The following is a 20,710-nucleotide window of genomic DNA, read 5'->3' on the forward strand; positions in this document are numbered from 1 at the left end:
GCTGGAAAAGCACAGTGGGAAATGGTGCCGTGATTGATTGATGATGTCTGCCATGGGCAAGGGAACATGAGTGACAACATAATTTACCAAGTGTTCGCCAGCTCTGGGTTTGTAATGTCTTACTTCTGTCCCTGCAGAAGTACAGAGAAGGTGGTTAATGTGTGAAGTGGCCCGAATGGTAAGATTGGCCAAGCAGCGGCTTAGTACTTCAGTATGTATTAGCAGATACCTATCACCAAAGCCTCCAAAAGGTGGGGAAATTCTAGGGGCTTTGGTGTGTACCAGAATATTTCATGTCCTGATTGAGTTTGACACCAAGACTGAAACGGAATCCTTTATGGTCCGTTGTTACTAACCAGTCTAGGCTTTTGCTGGGTGAGGGTAGATGAGGGATCAGTGGCAGCATTATACCTTGAGCATCCCAGGAAGAGATGGGTTTTCAGAGAAATTGTGTATTATTAGTGTATTATTAGTGTACTGAGACAAATAATTAGGATTCCTGTAACCTTTAAGCTTTGGAAGGGTTCAGGCATCCCAATAAAGAACCCATTTATAAGGTTTCCTGAATCTTGGAGAGGTTATATAACCTGTTCAAGGTTGCATAGATTGGGGTAGGAAGAGGGGCTGACATTTACTAAGCTAGGCACTTTTACATAGGTTATAACTCATATAATCTTTCCAACAACTCCATGGGAATTAATAATATAGTGATATTATTTCATAGATAAGGAACTAGCCATAAAGAATCATTGAGTGACTTGCACACAGCTGCATAGTAAGAGGTGGACTGAAGTCAGCCTTTCTACCAATTCTGGATTCTGATAGCATACTTTATATCAAGACGTCTTATGTTTGGTATTTGCCAATGAATTTGGGCCCAAGTAATTTGGTATTTATGACAACTAAGGAGTGTTTTCTATTTAAACTATTAGATGAGAAAGAAGTTTGTTAGCCTGTAAGCCACTTGTAAACATAAACAATTGCTAGGGGAATTTTGAAGATATTAAAATTGGAAGTGTTTTTAAAGACATTAAGAAGTATGTGCAAATAATTGACAGGCTAATGAAAATTGACTTTATTAATTAATATCAGCTCCTCCAAATACGTCTCACAGCCATCTATTGCTCAGCAAGTTTCAAGAAATATTTAAAAATTGTATTTTCGTTAAGCTAGGGAATGTACAAGAGGCTGTTTTCATTATCTAGACAAAGAAAAAAGGAAGGGTGGAACTCATGCTTGGGAGTGAGTGTTGAGGAACTAGAGAAAACAATGAGACCTGCTCACTTTACATTTTGAGTCTGTCTTCCTATCTGAAGAAGGGTTTGCTTACCCAAGAAGTTAAAACCAACACCAGTAAAAGAGAATAAAGCTGGGGTGGGAAATAATTTAACAAAGTTACAGCCAGCCAACTTAAATGATTTTAAGCTTCCAGGCCTCAGGCAGATGACAGTGTAGGGTGCTGAGAACAGTTGTGAGGGAGCTTCTCTCTACTGCTTGGTAATACTCAGTGAACGAAAGGAGCAAAAGCAATCCCAACTTTCCAAATGGAGAGAAAGATTGAATATGTAAACTGAAGCCCAGCTGGCTTGACGTTGATTCAGGCTAAAAATTGAGAGGGTGCTAATAGAAGTGGGCTCTTGATCATTAGAATAAGAAATGCTCACTACCTTAGGCAAACTCTGGGTTCTCTCAGAGCACAATCAGGCCAGATTTCCTCACACCCTTTTCTAATACACTGCAGCTCATTTTGTGGAAGTTAAATGTATGAATTTCAGCAGTGGGTCTTTTTTAAAATAGCAAATATTTATTGAATAGTTATTATGGACAAGTCTGTGTCTAACCACTTTATAAATATATTATCTTGTTTAATTCCCACAATATCCATATTTGAGGTAGGTACTTGTCTTAGTTTGCTAATGCTGCGGAATGCAAAACACCAGAGATGGATTGGCTTTTATAAAAAGGGGGTTTATTTGGCTACACAGTTACAGTCTTAAGGCCATAAAGTATCCAGGGTAACACATCAGTAATCGGGTACCTTCACTAGAGGATGGCCAATGGCGTCCAGAAAACCTCTGTTAGCTGGGAAGGCACGTGGCTGGCGTCTACTCCAAAGTTCTGGTTTCAAAATGTCTTTCTCCCAGGACGTTCCTCTCTAGCAAGCTTGCTCCTCTTCAAAACGTCACTCACAGCTGCACTGAGTTCCTTCTCTTTGAGTCAGCTCATTTATATGGCTCCACTGATCAAGGCCCACCCTGAATGGGCGGGGCCATGCCTCCATGGGAATATCCCATCAGAGTCATCACCCACAGCTGGGTGGGGCACATTCCAAGCAAATCTAATCACCAAAACATCTGCCCCCCAAGACTACATCAAAGATAATGGCGTTTGGGGGACATAATACATTCAAACTGGCACAGTGCTATATTATGACTTCCACTTTATAGATGAGGAAATCAAGGCCCTGAGATTAAGATGCCACATGCTCCTGGTTCTCTTCCTATTACATGGTTCTCTGTTGTTAGTATTTTTATTTGGTTCCTGTTCTTACACCTCTCTTTTCCATGTCATTGTTTGTCAAAGCTCCAAGTAGGTGGTAAAAGCAGGATCCAAGAAATCTCAAGAAGTTAATAAACCAAAACCAAGAGAGTAGAATTAAATAAGATTCACTTTATCGTCCTGCCCTTGATCCTTTTAACTGAACAGCAACTGTAGGATGGTGGACAAGGCTTAAGGTTTGTGATGTCACTATGAGCTGGTGTTTTAGTTTCCTTGGCTGCAATGGGTCAGGTTAAATGATGGGAATTTATTTGCCCACAGTTTGAGGCTGGAAAAAAGTTCAACTCAAGGAATCATCAAGGTGATACTTTCTTCCCAAAGACTGTGATATTCTGGGGCTGGCTACCAGCGATTCTTGGTCCTTAGCTTGCCTCAAGGCAAGGCACATGGAGGCATCTCCTGATCTTGCCCTTCTCTTCTGGATTCCACTGAAGTTCAGCTTCTGGCTGCTCCCTGTGGCTTTCCCTCTGAGTTTCATTCCACTTATAAAGGACTCCAGTAATAGGATTAAGACCCATCCTGATTGAGTTGGGCTGCACCTTAACTGAAATAATCTCACAAAATATCCTACTTACAATGGGTTCACACCTACAGGAATGGATTAGGTTTAAGAACATGTTTTTCTGGGGTACCTACTGCATTAAACCACCACAGTGAGTAATGTGACAAATGGCCAAAACCCAACACAATGCTAAGCTTTGAAAGAACTAGTCCTATACTAGTCATAATCTGCTCTGAATGTACCAGGAGTTTTGTGATTCTTCTGGGCACCCCATGTTTAAGAGGGACATTATTTTAAGAGATTCTGTCCAGAGAATGACTGAGAAAATCCTTTAGGGTCTGCTCTGACTCTGAGGCTCTGAAGAATATAATCCAGGGTTATGTGAACACTTGACAACATGTCTATAAGACAATCAGAGGAACTGATGATGATTAGGGCTGTGAGGGCTGTGTAGTACCAAGGGGGAGAATAATAATAGCTACCATGATCAAGAAATTATAATGTGCTAGGCAGAGTGCTAAGTATTTCATTTAATAACCACAGTCCTATAAGGCAGGTATTATTAGCTCTCTGTGATGGATTGCAGAGAGGTTAGCCACTTGTCTAAGGAAACCCAACTAAAAAGTAGTGAGCCAAGGAAACAAATCCAGGGCAGTTGACTCCAAACTCATGCTCTTACCCGTAAGGCTAACTGCATCTTAGAACCACACCCCATGAATAGATGCTTTAGTAAGACAGAGTTTGGTTTTCTATATGAAAGAACTTTCCATTAGCCTGAGAAGTCCAGAGACTGCCTTGAGAATTTAGTAGAAGAAACTTAAGCTTCATATGGGCAAATGAAGAAAATCCTTTTAGGGACCTTTCCAACTCTGAGGCTCTGAGAGAATATTCTATGATCCATGCAGCTCACTAATTCAGAAAATTTTCGTCTTACGAGATTTTACTCTATTTCACAGATTGCATGGACTTTTCTATGTGATGTATTACACTTGAATATGGTGGTAAAGGAAGAATAACTGAAGTGGCTACCTTCTCATTTAGGTGATGTCTATGCTATGACAGTTGGGATAAGTAAGCCATTCTAATAGAAATTGAAAAATAAGGCTGCTGGAGAACTTTTCCCATGTGCTATGATTGTTAGACAGAAAGAAAACCTCTCCCAATTTCTCATCTCTGATGTGGTAATAAAAAGAAATGGAAAGACAGCCTATAAAACATTGCCTGGCTCCTAAGGAAAAAAAATTTTGTCTAGAGGTTTCTACACTGTTAGGTAAATTAAAACGACCTCCAGAATTAGGTGTTTCCGGGAGGGCCCCCCTTCGTGAAAAGGGCTTGAGGAGAAGACCAAAACAATTGACCTACAGGGGCTCTCGTGAGAAAATGGAATGCACCCTGCAAAACTGCAGATAAGCAAGACCTGCTGATAAGAGTTTCTGTCCAGGAGAGACAGCTTATCAGACTGGACAAGCACACCATGCTAATCTATGTATATCTGCTCCCCACTTTGTAAGAACCTCCCCCGCCATGTAAAATAGAAATTTAATGTAAGCCAATCAGAGCATTTCCTCTCTTGCTTCAGAGTTCGCCCTATAGAAGCTTCCCCTTTTCACCCCTTCAGTGGAGTTCCCTTCTACTTTCTGAATGGGATGCTGCCCGATTTATAAACAGCTCAGTAAAGCTGTGAGATCCTAAATTTAATGTTGCTGAAAAGTTTCTCTTTTAATAGTACTAAACCATCCATCTGGGAGGCAGTGGCTGCAAATCCCAGCAGCCAGGCTGCCTCTGTGGATTCGAAACCAGTCTGGCAGGGGCCGAGAGAGAAAACCAAAGCGATGGCAGATAAAGAAATCCTGTTGTGCTTTGAAGCCAAGTGCATGTTGCAAATAACTGATTTTTTTCTTAGCCATTGTTTTTCCAGCTGAATGACTAATTATCAACCAGCTGATTTTGAGGAATGCTCGCTCCTCAAATTTGCTCCTCAATTTCCTGTTGGGAAATTATAGAATGCTTTTTCATCCCATTCCCTTGACGTATGTTTCTGTCCTGTCTTCCCTTTTAAATGTATCATCCCAAGAACATGCTTTTTGTGCAGATTGCAAGGAATAAGTCATTGCAGGAACAAGGAAAAGAACCGTGATACACTTCACCCCTCCCAGTGGAGGGGTCGGTCCACACGCCTCCATATCGGTTTTAAGTCCCAGCCTCATGACTCAACGTAAATGAAAATGTCGATTCATTTGGACACTGACAACTCTGAAGGAAAGATTGAAGCACTGAAGAGTTAGTACACCTGGAAAGGGTTTTCTAGGATTCTCAGTTGGGACTCATTCACCAAATATGATGATTTATGATTGTATTTTGCAAATGCTCTTTTCTTTCAGCATAAAACCCGGTGCATCTTGTCTTTGAAGAACTTACCAAGCCCTTGAGGCTAGCCCTAAATGGGATCAGGCAGGCAGCAGGCCTTGTGTGGCTCTTCAGTGGGCAAAATCAGTTGAAAAGGAATAGTGTGGATTTGAAAGGGAAAAAAGAGTGAGACTGTTGAATTTGTGGACAATGTCTCTTGGGAATGAATTTTGAAGTATGGCGAAGGATAATCTCAGGTGTTTACTTTTTGGGGGGGGGTGGGTGGGTCTAAAAATTTATTGCATATGCAGAATATTACCATGAACAAATGCAGACAGTCTAGGACACAATGGTTCTTGATGGAGGACGGCTCGCTCTTTGGAAAGTGAACAGGTCTGGGTGGCTCAGCCTCATGCCACACTGATTGGCTGGTCAGGTAGGAGGGCACATGCCAAGCACCGCAGGGTGTCAGGGCATCAGGTGATTGCTCTGTCTGTCTGCACTGCCGTCCCTATCTGATCCCAGGCTTCAAAAGATGCCTGGCCCAGAAGCAAGCAACCAAAGGAAAGGGGCTTCCTAGGGTGGGCCAGTCTCTGAAGTCATTGCAACGCCATTTTAAGCAACATATTTAATTCGATGATTTCCGTGAAGTATACATGAAGTTTCTAATCATCACACTTCCATGAAGTACATAACATTGTTAGTGGCTGTGGGAACAGAAGGTAGCACAAAGAGTGGCACCTTCCAATCCTGTGGGGGTAGGGGGTGGGGAAAGGTCCTTTTTTAAACTGAGCCCCTCATTTCAATGTACAAAAGAATTACTCTGATCGATATTAAATTGCATTGAAAATAAAATGGACTAAAAAGCAAATACTACTGTATGCTGGGGTGGAGGTGAGAGGAAAGAATGAATCCCTCACAGCAGGAGGCGAGACAGGCGGGGGAAGGTTCTGCGCCTGTGACCCAGATGGTCACTCACGATGCTCCATTTTTACTTTTGGTGGTCTCAGGAAGGCTCGATTTTTATTCTCTTTCCTCCCCTTTGTGTTTGCTTGGGAGTTTCACCAGCTGTCCACATGACCATCTTGACTTTCCTCAGAGTTTTTCTGCTGCTCCCTTTCTCATTTGGCTTCTTCTTGAGCTTCGATCTCTTCTCTTTGTCGCATTCTTTCATGCATCTCTCTGGCTTCTCTTGCTTTCCTTTTAATTTCCAGTTCAGCAAAGAGTTTCATGGTCTGTACACTGCCTGTTTGAACAACTCAGAATCATCCTCTTCCACATTTATAGGTTTTCCTTCTTTAATTGCTTTTTCTGCTCTTTCACAGTATGTTCCACATATTCTTTTCCTGCCTGAATTACATCCAGGACCTCTTCGTTTGTTCCTGATCCAGTAGCAACTTGGGAAGCATTGTCCACAGCTTCAAAAGCCTTTTGTGCTCTGTCAGCATCATCTTGATTTTTGTCGGGATGCACCATATGGATAACTACCAAAACCTCTTTTTATTTCTTCACCTGTCACTTCAGGATGTATTTGAAGAACTGCAAATGGATTCAACTTGAAGTAGGAGGAACCAGGATGGGTCAGTCTTTCTATCTGATTTTTTGACGTTAGAACCGAATCTCTCTCCTCTTATTTGTTCCACTTCACTGTAAAAGGTCATAAATTCTTCTTCTGTGCTGCCTCCACCACCCCAAGCTCCCCTCTCCCCTGAAGCCACCATTTCCCCTGCTTCAGGTGTTTACTTTTTACTATCTTTTGTTTCCCTGGTTTCCCCCTAGAGCCACCGATCCTCAAATAAATTAGCATGAGGCACCTCAAAGCTTGAGGCATTGGCTTCGGACCATTATACTAATCAAGTAGGATGTTTTGATCCCAATACTGATCCTTTGTTTTGGCCCCACTATTTTGGCCCTAAGGACATTTGCATAAGGTAGTGAGAAATTAGAATTGGCTGATGCTTTAACACAAAAGTAAAACTGATAATTGCTAAAATGGCCATGGTAAGATCTGCTATAGAACTGGAAACTAAAAATGGATAGCAAACTGAAATCCTGTTGGTGAAGGTTTGATCTGTAAAATTGTACCATTGAAAACTGGGCTTGGTAGAAATAATGAAGTTTCCCAATAGTTAAACTATAGATGGTAAATATTTTGGTATGTATGCAAACAAAATTGATAAGTTCCTATTTTAAAATTTACACAGAAAACAGTCTACCCCAATAGAACTTTCAATAAAATAAACAGGAGAATGGAAATAGTTTAACTGCACTGCATAGAGAACTGATCAAGGATTTTAATCAGCCTAATGAATATTGCCCTGAAATCAGTACTGAAGAAATCATCCTTAATAGAATTTATTAAAATGCTTATATTCTTACTCATAGGTTGAAAATACCATCAGGGTCAAAACACAGACTTTTGAACATCATTGGGTTGAATGCAAGGTCAAAATGTCTTGTACCCTTTCCTAAATATAAAGTAATTCATAAATCCTACTCTCTGGGAAGTTTGATTCCTTTTGGAAGGATGGGAAATGAGAGGAGTGTGGATTTAAGCTTTTCTTTAACTTGGCTGAGTGTGCTCAGCCCATCAGGCTGTCCTGACAGGGAAAGGGCCTTAAATCCCAAGTGCAGAAGCTTCAGGACAATACCAATGAGCATTGACTGTTTAGGAACCACTAGAGGGGTCACCTCAGAGCATGGCTTTTGGTATGTGCTATTTCCAACGTTGTGGCTTGCAGAAATCCTTTCAGAAAATGGTAAAGCTTTGCTCAGGGAAAGAGACCATGAGACTCAAGAGAGGCAGGCCACTTAAGCCCAGATGCATTTAGTAAACTGGCCATCTGTGTGGATTGGGCTAAAGAGGGAGAATCCCAAACTTTTAGTAGTCACTGTTCACACAGTTCACACAGAGACCATTTGAGGAAATGACCCCAACTGGGCCATTCCCCTGCACTGGGAAATTTTTACCCCTGCACTGTTGCATTTTGGTGGGGATGGGAGACGTACACCTACATGTGTGTGAACATGTGTCAGAGGTTGAGAGAGAAAAAAGAGACTCCAATATCAGAGAATTGACAAGGGTGTATGGAAGGAGCTGAAAGGCAACCATTGGCTGGAAAGTCTACCCATTCTGCAATTTTGCCTTTCCCCACCTCTGTCCCCAGGGGACATTTGACAATGTCTGGAGACACTTTTTTTTTTGGGGGGGGGTGAAACTAGCATCTGATGAGTAAAGGCAAAGGATGCTGCTAAACATCTTACAATGCACAGGACCACCTCCCACAACAAAGAATTTTCTAGCTCCAATGTCAATAGTGCCACGGTGGAGAAATCCTGTAATAGAGGCACTAAACTCGATCAAACACAGCTGGTATGCATGTACCTCTTATTGAAAACTGTGAGTTTAGGGAAGATAAGAATTATGTGTTCCATAATTGTAAATCCTGGAGTTGGGGTAATTATGCAGCTAGAGTAAGACAGTATCAAGCAGTGATTAACAGCTCAAAATTGGGTAATTCAGGTCCAAGTTTTGACACTTAAGTAACATTGCCCAAGCCCACACAGTTATTAACTTCTCTGGGCCTCGTGTTCCTATCTGTAAAATGGGAATAATGCCCCAACTTCATGAATTGGATAAATGAAATGATGCATGTAAAACACTTAGCTTTAGTGCAGATGCATGGTTGTCAACAAAATGTTTGGAAGTCTGGTTAGAGCAGACTAGAAAATGAAGAATGAAGAATCCCTTCAAAAAAGATTATTTAAATATGATCAAGTGGTATAGAAAATTGGTAACTCAGGTGTGGCTACAGAAATCACCTACCCAAATGAGGAGGCAAATTTTTGAAAAGGTTTTCGATTAAAATTGTAGTAATGTTCCTTGGATTGCAAAATTAAACTCCAGTGAAAGGCAGTGGACTTGATGAGGAAAGGGCCCTCCATGGACACAAGACAGAATTGGCCTCTGAGTTAGAGCGCTACACAATTACCTTTGGCTCCATAGAATCACCGTGAATCATTGCAGGACCCAAATGTCTTCTCCTGGGTCAATTCTCTAAATGATAAACAATGGTATTGTGACTCAGACCTAGTAATTTTATCCTGCCAGAGATGGTAAATCTGCTCATTAATTGGGTGACTTTGCTCAAAGTCTGGGAATATGTTTAGAAATCTGGAGATAATGAAGTAAATTAAATTCATATTATTAATACTGTACTTTGAGGTTTAGGAATAAGTTCTGTAATCATTGGGATATTTTATGTGCATTTGTATTTGAAGGAATTTGAAATAAATCTGACATATTGGATAATCATTACAATTTGAAATGTGTAATTTATATTGGATTCATCATATTAATTTTAATGGTGAAGTAGTTTTATCAAGTTTGTAAATGGTATTTAAATATTTAAGAGAATCTGGCTTACTATATTATTTGATTTTTTTGATTTACAGGAATTAAATGCTTAAATGCATAGGAAGATTTCATTTTTTAGGGCTGTAAGTGTGTCAGGCTTTTGGAGTTTGTTAAATATGCACATTTTAAAAAGCTTAAGGGGATTTAATGAACTAAATTCATAAATGGGATTAATTATTTAGAATTTAATCTCTTAAATTTATCAGTTAATTGAGCATAACTATAGAAAAAAGTGATGGTGAATTCTTATTTTTATAGAAAAGTATTAGATTTATAACGACTCCTAAGTGGAACTTAAAAGCGTGGGGAACACTAGCTTTTTAATTCACCATTTCAATATATTTAATTAAAATTGCCCAAAGTTCCCTCTGACATTTAAAAGTTCAAATGACACTAGTAAGTGCTCAGTAAATGGTAGTTATAATTAATAACTCCTGCTGGCCATTCTGTTCTCTAATCCTTGTAATAAAACTTTATGTTGTGTGTCTGTTTCTTGAGACCCTTAGAGTCCTGATTAGCTGAAGGAAAAGATGACTCCAAAAACCATACAATATTTCTTTTGAGTCAATTTTATTAGTATTATTTTTCACACTGAGACTTAGTTACATAAAGTGATATTCTATGAGTTTATTGTCAGTAGTAGAAGCACAAAGGTGTGGAAAGTGCAAAAACTGAACACAGTGAAGAAACGCCCTTTATCAGAGTGAAGTCCGTGTGACAGAAATACATCACTCCAAACAGCCTATATACAAATAGTGTTTTCCGTCTATGCACAGACGTAGTCACAGAATAAACTGACACGGTACCTCCGTACATCTTGTCATCTGGTGAAAACTGGTCATAATAAATAAAACACACACACAATGACAAAATTCATTTGGATGTACATCAGTTGGATTCTTGAGGGGTAAAGATGGGGGTGGGGTGTGGTTTAAAAATGCTTCTTTAAAATGGAGACAAAAGAAGCATGAGACCATGTCTATCCCTAAAAAGATCCTTTATAAAAATGGCCTCTGTTAACTTTAATGTAACCTATCCAAAAGACATTTTACGTGTTATAGGGAAAATGCCTATGTTGGGGTCCTAGTTTTAACATTTTCTCTGTTTTAACAAAAGGCAAAGAACAAAAGCATTCAGCAGGGAAATGTGCTACCAGAGGCACCCTCTTCCAGATGGAGAGTCTCTGCCCTTTGGAGATATTCTCCAGAATCAGAAGCAGCCGCCAACAGTGGGAACTCTCTGGCCCTGCTTCGAGACCCCTTTTCTTTAAGGCAAATGACCATTAAATGACCATTAATGGGGTTATCTCCAACTTAACACATGTGTTTACTCTACATAGTTTAGGTACCCAGTTGTGGTGGATACTTCCAGGCTATGACCTTTTAGTACGGTAATTTGGAGTTCACTTAAATTATAGAAAAAGTTGTGATGAGAAAAATGTTAATGTTTTTAGTTCTGGAGACATCTGTGTGTACAAGTGATTCGTGTATGTAAGCAATCTACCATACAAGTCAAACTATTTTAGCAGAAGGAAAAAAACAATGCATTTCATAAGAAGTAGGCTGTTTTACTTGTGCTCCCTAGTGAGGTCTATAAATTATATTAGATGTAAGAAGTTATTGACAAATGGTGTTTCTCTATTTGCCATTTTTATAAGGGAACTTCTTAGACCCATGCTATATTTATATAAAAACTTAAACACACCCTAAATTTCTCAGGTATATATTTGCTAATGTTCCATTTCTCTTTCCATTTGGGTGAACCTTGTTTTACATAACAAATGGATTCCTGAAAAAATAGTGAATCTATAATTTTAAAAGAAATATTTTCAAAGTAGCATATGAACTTGCTGTTTAAAAGAACTATGTAATAAGCTATTTTGGAAGTGAAGAATGCTTTTGTGAAATGAATAAGCTTTGATTTTCAGTTTTATTAAAGTACACATCTAAATTTATCAGTCTAGGATTGTCTAGAACAATAATTGTATGTAATAAAAAATAGAACAGATAAACACCAATTTACAATAAACAATACGAAACAGGAATGACTCATGGACTGCTTCTTGATTGACTATATTCAGAAATCCTGAATATATGTATTATTGGTATTTTATGGCTTTAATTAAGACAATTGTCTCTTATGAAGTCCTATATAGTGCAATATTAAAAAATTAAAAAACCCAAAAGGCATCCATTGTCCCTCAGTTTCATCCTGATGAGAAGAATTGGAGAGTCATTTAATTAAATGATAAGGAATTATCTACTCTTAATTCATGTAACTAATCTTATCCTTAATTATTTTATTCAGTGATTGAGATTTCACTCATTCATTTTTTTTTTTTTTGGTGACATGATTAAAAAAAGTCTTTTTTTGCAGAGTGTTTTAGAGCATTGGCAGTCCCAAGACCTTAGTTACTTAGAGATCCATTATAAAGGATTATGCAACCCAATGTGTGAAAATGCAAGAGGAAATTTCCAGCCTTTTAGTGAACTGTAACCCATTTTTGTGGGCCAGGACACCCACCAGCAACTTTATAATTCCTATGGAACCTACCACTCAAGGAAGTATAAACACTGTGACACTGGTTGATGAGAGGAGGCCCAACCATTTGCTCTATTTCCTACTTAAAGGGAAAATATAAAGTCCTCTTGGTAGATCAATGCAGGGAAGTGCACGTCCAGAGTTTCTGAATGCTCTACACTGGTGTCTCCCCCATTCTGAGTTCTTTGTGAGTTTGGGACTTCGACCTTAAAAACAAAGCTCAAGCTTGACCTCACCAGGGCCCCATGCTAATCTTGTGCCCATTGTTCTTGCTTTTTACCAGAGGATAAATGTCTGTTGGTGCTTGCTAGATTCAAGGCCTACTAGTGCTCTTAAGGTAGTTCAGCTACTCTATTCTCTTGCAGTTGTGAATTCTGTCCACGGTTTAGTAGCAATTAGGAGGGATTCTCCCCAAAGAATTAGGCAGTTATACAAAACAGGCAAAGGTTTAGTAGTTTTGAATATTCACATTAATGAGGAATTGGAGAAAATGCTCACTAAACTTGCCAAATGAAAGGAAACTGGAGAGGATGGTGTGAGGACCTTGCAGGGGAGCCAGCACTGGGCTGCAACCTGGACTAGACACTGGGTGTGGGGTTAGGAATAAACAGACCGAAACTCTGTAAGGCCAAGTGGAAAGTGGCTCATAGTAGGCAAGACACCTTTGCAAATAAAGGGGGACAGGCCAGGAAATCTATTGACTTCATCCACATCTTTGAAGAAAGATGCAGGGGTTATAGGGAACACAAGATAAACGTCAATGGGCAATAAAGTGTGACTTTTTCAAAGAAAGGCAGAGGGGTGCATAAAATGGGAGCAACACATTAGGGTGGAGGCTGCAATTCAGCATTGCTCAGATCTTATACTTGGGACATGAGTAGTCATAGGTTTCATGATTTAAGAGCAACACAAAGCATTTAAAAAAGCTTAGTAGAGAAGAGCTGTAAAAATTACTAGGACAGTTAGAGAAAAAAACGACTCAGAAATAAAAATCTAAAGCTCCGGAGACTTTTCTGACACTGATGGTTGTTAAACTTTGAATTGGGTTACCCTAGGAACATTGGGCTGGGATGCCTTTCTTAAGAAAGGGTTGTCCTTTGAGAAACTTTCAACGAAATTAAACCTTTGCTGGGAGCCTACGAAAACTCCATGGCACTCGGTTAGATTTAGGCATTTATCTGTTTTTAAAATAAAATTAAAAAAAAAAAAACTTTTAGGTTTCCCACTCTGCCAATCATTGAGTGAAAGTGCTTTGGCTTAAATGACTTGGTATTTCCATACAGTTGCTTACTATGTGTAGACTAATTTGAACATAGTTTTCTATCCAGTCATAATTGCAGGTCTTGTCTCTAAAAGCAGGCTGTCTTGTAGATGTTTGTCCTTAGTAGCTCTATTAAGAAAACCGTCATTAGTCAGATTAAAGACCTCTGTGGAATTTCAGGTTGTTCTGAGCAAGGCAAATCTCCACTGTGTGAGGGAGGTGTGTAAAATGATTATATGCCACAGCCTGTGCAGTTGCAAAGCACCCTGTGAAGTGAAAAATGTATTTTGATGATGTAGTAATAAATAATGGAGTTTAGTTGGCTGAGGGTATTTCCTTTATTGCTTTTCTTGTTTGCTATAAATTTCAAAGAACATGAAGGCTACAAGATTAAAAAAGAAACACAAGAAGAGGCAGGTTGTCAAGACCTTCTTGATAAGGGGAAATTTTTATCTAGGACTACAGATGAGCTTTTGTAAAAGCTAAAAAAAAAAAAAAAAACAAAAAAACCCTGGTATTTCTAACTATGTGTCTCAAATAATATAGGGATATACTTCAATGTGACACTTGCTTTCTTGAGAACCCTCGTAAAAGTAAACTAATTTCTCCTTTCTTTCCCAGCCTTATTAGTTTTTCACCAACTCTTTTAATGACAAACCCTCACCTGCTAACTGAAGTCAACATTGCTCAGGGAGGTATAGGGGTTAAGGATGTTTCTTTTAAAAATATTAAACCATTAAGAGCTGGCTTAGTGGGAATGAGCTTCTGCTTCTACAGAAAGCTTTTAGGAGACAGTCGGTTTTTCCAGAAATCACCCTGAGAACAGTTGCCCTTATTTCTTCTGGAATAGAGCTGCCACCGATAACATGGCTACTTAATTATTTGAGTGACAGTCTGCCCAGGTGCGAGGAAGCACAGCATCCTCGTAATCGTGGGCACTTGTGCGCAGATGCGTGTGGAGGAGTGTGGGGAAGCAAGCACCCTGAATTTCAGGAATGCTTGTATTTAGACAGGCCATCAAACCCATGTTAGATATTCCAACCCAGTAATTTCAGCACTTAGAACAATTGGAGGGGATGGACGCCTGCTGTCCGTCCAGCAGCTCTAGCCTATGTCTTTGGTTGGCGTTCTGCTAGGGTGGGTGGGGGCGGGGGTGTTTACAGTTCATCTTGGCGTCACTGTTACATAGGACTTGAAGAGCTCTGAGCAGTGGTGGGGAGTCTGCCAATTCCCTCCCTGTTCAGGAATGGATGTACATTAATATTTTCGAGGGTCTAATCAGTGAGGCAGCTGTGTTTTGATGGGAAGGCTCCAAAATACCTGATTCATGCCTTCCCTATAAAATAAATTATAATGTCCTCTGACAGGTGACACCTGTTAGAAGCCTTACAAAGCATTTTCCCTGAAAATGAAATAGTCCCTGCCTCTTTATGTAAGCTTCTGGGCAAGGCTTTTAGGATGTTCTGCTGCATTTGCCAAGTTGATAACTAACACTTTCTCTTAGTCCCTGCACATGCACTCTGCTTTCCCAATCTGTCATTGTTTGACTCCGTTTAGGTCTTGGGAAGCTGCAGGAACACCATCTAATCTCCAATTTCTAGTTCATCAGAATCAGTCGGGTTCAGAGGGCAGCTGAACTTAGGGTGGGCATTCTCAGACCCGATTTAGAAGGTTCTATTCGGACACTGTTGGTCTCTGCCAAGTTGCTCTCTCATCCTGGGGCTATCTGGGGCTACAGAGGAAGTAACAGCAAGCAAGACCTGCTTGGTTTGCTAGGGGGAAATGGAACCATTTGGATACAGCTTATTTATTTTAGGTTGAGCAGGAGCAGTAAACTGTTCATTCTTGAATGTTATTATTTTTATATCCTGCTCCATGGCACTGAAGGAGAGTTATCTGGATTAAATTTTTTTTTCTGAAATTTTCTGTTGTATATTCTCTGCCTCAACATCAGCTTTAGGAATATGGCTGATCAGTTCCTTAAGGCTATAAATCAATATTTCTTGGGGTGTGAAAACAGATGCAAATGTATGTTTCTATGTACATGTGCACAGAACAGAACAACCTTATGATGTCAGGAGGAACTGCTCCCTTTGGTTGTTGGTATGCATGACTTTCCTCTTCCTTGAGTTTGGCAAACTTGATGCTCCCTGCTTTTGAACCCTGCATGTGATTGGCTTAGGGGGTGATGTAAGTGATACTGTGTCTGGACATATGGACTCGGGATAAAGACGTATATATTTATATGTATATGTACTCAGGCATGCAGGGAAGGGGCTGGATTTGACTCCCTCAGGAAACCATGATCTGGAATTTCTTTCTTATAATTATGTCAAAGATTTGAATGCTTTCAGAGACCCACGGCTGCATTCTATACATTGCTCTCTAAATTACCCTGGCCCAATATATAACCACACTCATGAAACCTAAATGAGGGAAAAGAAAGGGCAAGCAGTAGAAGGGAGAAGGTGTCTGCATATCAGATATCACAGGAGCACAGCTGCTGGAGGTTATGCTCACTGCACATCACTGAGGTGGGAACTAGGCTTGAAAACATTATCTTCTCAAATGCAGCTTTTCATTAATGACCACAACAATCCTGTGAAGTGGAGCTCCCAGGGGGGTAAAGTGCTCCACTGCTGTCCGGATCAGTATTTACTGTGAGCTGAGAATGAATGGGGAGGAGTGGGAGGCAGTGGGGAGGGTCAGGAGCACCAGAAAAAGAACAGGGTGGTGGCAGTGAACTGCGCTCAACTTTTCTTGTTTTACCTAGCCTACCTGCAGTTGAGTCAAAGTCATCCATTTACACCACCGTTTCAACTTACAAATCAGTCAATAATATATTTTTATACAATAACTGTTTTCCCAGTACATTACTAAAGGGGAGCAAAGTTTTTAAAAGTTCACTTACTCATTCTCTTTCACTCGAAGGAGCTAGCACAAATTCTAGCCTCCTTACAAAATCCTGCCCTTGGTGAACCGATGCAGGATCCTCTCACACATCTGAAAACCCAGCTTTGCAAGGTTGGAGAGACTTGAAAGCTAGGCTCCTAGGTGGCGGCCCTTTTGATTTCTTGTTTTCTCAAAGGCCCTCCACGTGGACGTGCTTCTGCTAGTCTATGAAGAGCTATGGTGGGCACTGCCTGTTACTGCCTGCTCTGTGGAGTCAGATGAGGCTTTCTGGAAGGAATACTAAGCTTGATCTGGGACTGTCAGGTCTCCCTTCCTCTTTATTCAGCTGGGAGTTCGGCGCCCTCTCTCCCTGTGCTACGAGGTGCATGCTCACAACAAAGTCATGCAGGCATCGTGATGGGATAGACTGGAGACAAGATAATCTATGGTGTATTTCCCCATATGTGGTGGTTGCCAACCCAAGTGTAGGACAGGCACAGAGTAACGGACCAGCCCTTATTAAATCTTTTAATTAAATCTTTTACTCTTTTAATTGGTATTAATGAAAATATGAATTGAGATAAAGTCTACATATTTTTCATCAGTTTAGTTTGCCTTCTTTTCCTGTTATTTTTACTTTCTACTGATATAAGAGCTGAAAAATCACACAAGGTATCAAAAAGAACTAGGGGCTACTGGATGAATGAAATGCAATATACCATGTAATGCTCAGCAAAAAAAGGGAAATCAAAATCTTGGAGAGACTGGCCAGTAGACTCTTCAGCACACTATGTAAGCTAGAAAGAGTCCCTCATGGTGTCCTGATGGAAGTAGAGACACCGATGTTGCATGGACTTTAACCAAATACTGGTCCTGGCACGACCTGACACAGGACTCAGAAATCTTCCTGAGGTGTGCTGTGTGCACAAATGCCTTCCTAAACATCTCTAAACTGCCTCACCCCAAGCATCATTGATCATGATTAGATCTGTGAGAGGGTATTGAATTCCTCCACTGAAGCCCTTTATGACGGCACTGGAAGATGCTTTAAAGAACCATGCCCTTACATTCTCATGGGTGGCAAGCCCCACTGAACCCCTCTACTGGATGCTATTCCTTATCACACCTCTTGGCTCTCTCAGTGGGCATTTTGACTAAATGAGCACTCTTAGCATCAAAATACATCTAAGTGACAATCACAGTTAAATTTATCCCCTTCTTTTGATGATAATGGGACATGCATTAGAACAATACAGGTTCAGTTTATATAGTCTTGCTGTCCTAGAATAGCACTAATTTAGTTTGCAGTCATATTTTTCTACTTGCATGCTGGGGCAATATAAGAAAAATAAACCAACCTGGTCACCTTTCCCCTGCCCCTGAACCAGTACCCAGCCTGGGTTTTACCTCTGTTTGTCCCAAGTAATCCTATGGGTTTCAAATGGTCAGTGTACCCAGTGGGGGTGGGCAGGTAGTCTACCTGTTTGGCTTGTGTTTTAGAGGGCTCAACTCGGGGTTCCTACAGACCCTCTCCACCAAGCCGTCCCCTGCAACCCATTTTGCTTAACCCTCAACCTTACCAGACAGCACGCCAGTAAGTCCAATGTAGGCTGAAAGTCACAGCAGTGCTACCACTGCCCATCGGTTCCATTACTGTACCTCTTGCATGTAAGAGGTAAAACCCAGACTGAAGGTTGATGCCCCCCCTTCAAATAGGTACTATATAAATATACTAGAGCTATCCCTGAAAAGATGCATTTGTGTGTGTGCATATATATATATATAAATATATATATAATTTATTTCTTTGTGTCTGTATACAGGTATATATTAATCTATGGGTGTGGAAGGAGAGGTATAGTACAGAAACAGGCAGGTGTGTGTTTTCATGTGTGTGTATTTATAATATGTATATATATTTTATATATATATATATATATAGCCTCCATCAGTGTTTGCTTTATTACAACAAATGTACCTCCGACCAGCGAGGAGTACCTGTCAGTGGTGAATGGAGAGAAGCCCCAGAATGACGGATCTCTTTGTCTCTTACATGCAGCTGTTTTGGTAGGCAAGGGTGGAAGCAGCCTTTGAGGTGAATGGGCTCTGTGTGCATCTGTCCCTCCTCAAATCCACCTAGAAGGGACACTCGAAACGCCCAGGGCCCTGTGCCACTGCCTCTTCTCAAGAGGTCAAGGCGCCTAGAGCCCAGAGTGGGAGAGGGGACCATCCATTCTGTCGGTTCAAGATATGGCTTTTTCTGCTAGATGGAGACAGGGCACATGAGAATTCTGTCTTCTAAGAGGACACTGACCACCAGGAACACAAAGTAGAGGCCGAACATGATGAAGCCCAGCACTTTGTTCATCTTCCACTTGCAGAAGGCGATGGAGAGAATGACGAAGAGCAGCATGATGAAGAGGAGGACGATGGCACAGAAGAGGCCGTTGCTGCTGACGGTCACTGGATGGAATCTGTGAATGATGGTGTACAGGAGCCAGGGCAGCGGGAGCCTAGGAGGCAGAGAAGCAGGGTGAGGGGATGTGGAGGACCAGTCAGACATGTCGAAGACGGCAAACAATATAACATTGGCTGCTTGGGAACTGTAATCGGAAAAGGGTATCTTGATCATGACTTGGGCACGGTTGGCCCAGGAAACCACATAAGGAAGTTGACTAGTCTGTTTCCTAGCAGAATCAGGGAGAACGGAGAAAATTTGTGCTGCTAGTGTTGCAAGTCACTTCTGAATTTGATTTGATTTTTTTGTTGTTGTTGTCGTTTCCTGCCTGGTTGAGATTAAAATGTTGCTCTCAGCTCTAAAGAGGTGAACTAGAGTATTTTTACAGAGTGAGGAGAGAAGACAAATGGAGAAAAGGTGGAAAAATCAGGGGTGAAAATGGCAAAATTATTTTTTAACTGAAGACAGAAGAGCAATAAATTAACAATTGAAAAGCAAGATAAATTAGATGATGGTGGTGGGAGCTATGATACAGTAGCCTGAAGCTTATTCTAGAAAAGATGTTGAAAGCCTTTTGATTTAGAAATAGGTCTTTCCGAAGATTTTGAGATAGATAGTACCTTACATTTGCAATAAGGTTTTTAAAATTTTTACTTTATTATGTATTTTCACATTGTTATCGTCATTATCATTTGACTTTTAAACTCTGATAACATCTTTTAAGTCCTTTTTGGAGTGGCAACTCTGAAAGACATCAGGAAAGTTATTTGCCAGGTACACTCCTGGGGTTGCACAGGACTCCGCAGAGGGAAAAACTGGCTGAAAACACATGGATCATGCAGCATGAGCATCACCAGGTGGCTGGGGGAATGCAGCTGGGTTCTACCCATTTAGCCTAAGGAAGGGATGTTGGCTAGGGTGACATGGACCTAACTGGCTGAGCCTTTTAGCATGGCAAAGGATGTCACTTCTGGCCTTGTCTCAGGGTGTGGATGAGGAAGTGCCCTTTTGAAAAACAAAGTTGTCCAAGAGAAAAGCAAATAGCTTGTCAGAGAAATAATGAGGGGGAAAGAGGCAGCAGCAGCCAGCTGCCATCTCGCAACATTGAGCTTACATGTCTGTTTCATTTCCATACAAAGTGCATGCGAAGGCAGAGCCTGCATAAATTATTATGCATCCTTGAATTCCCAGGGCCTGGCACATGCAGGCCCTCATCCAGGTGCATTTGGTTAACGAGGCCTAAGCTGGGCAGTGATGCCGCTGCTCACTAAAGCCTGACTGGGAGGTGGTCGAGAATGGTTTCCACAGGGACAGCTTGGGAAACAAAGTGCAATTCTAGTTACTCGGATGCAGGGGCACCTCTGGCATCCTAGTGTCAGCAGGGAAAACTCAGAAAATGAGAGCCTGGGGTGGTGGAGAGGGGGCATTGAAATTTATGATACAAAAATGAAAACCATCACTAGGGACTTGTCTTGGGGTACTCTTCTTCCATACTGCCTGTCTCTTACAAAGGAAAAGGCCAAAAATCATTTTATTTTTATTAAGTTAGTGAAACAGAAAAAACAATTCTGGTGAGGGTGATGTTGACAGCACTACAAATAGGAAAAACTCTTTAGAAAAAAACTACATTTTTCATACCTTTTGACCTATTGATTCTATTATCAGGGCACAAGTATAAGAAATAATGTGAAATGTAGAAAAAACAATTCAGAAAATTGTTCATTTTTTTGTTAC

General features: G+C 40.6%; 1 protein-coding gene, 1 long non-coding RNA gene and 1 pseudogene across 6 annotated transcripts in view; 1 reads left to right on the forward strand and 2 right to left on the reverse strand.

Moving 5' to 3' along the window:
- LOC119504756 overlaps positions 1 to 20,710 on the forward strand; it is a 122,567-nt gene that overhangs the window by 10,850 nt on the left and 91,007 nt on the right. The gene's annotated exons all lie outside the window — the stretch shown is intronic.
- Positions 6,379 to 7,128, reverse strand: LOC119504755 (annotated as a pseudogene).
- The window catches only part of SLC24A2 (solute carrier family 24 member 2), a 281,439-nt gene continuing 271,106 nt past the window's right edge, over positions 10,378 to 20,710 (reverse strand). For all 5 annotated transcript variants that reach the window (XM_037797268.1, XM_037797269.1, XM_037797267.1 and 2 more), the window contains one exon: positions 10,378 to 19,031. In XM_037797268.1, coding sequence (XP_037653196.1) covers positions 18,782 to 19,031 — 250 coding nt within the window. In that variant the 3' untranslated portion in view covers positions 10,378 to 18,781. The remainder of the gene's footprint in view (positions 19,032 to 20,710) is intronic.

The sequence above is a fragment of the Choloepus didactylus genome, chromosome 10, assembly GCF_015220235.1.
Source record: "Choloepus didactylus isolate mChoDid1 chromosome 10, mChoDid1.pri, whole genome shotgun sequence".
Lineage (NCBI taxonomy): Eukaryota > Metazoa > Chordata > Mammalia > Pilosa > Megalonychidae > Choloepus > Choloepus didactylus.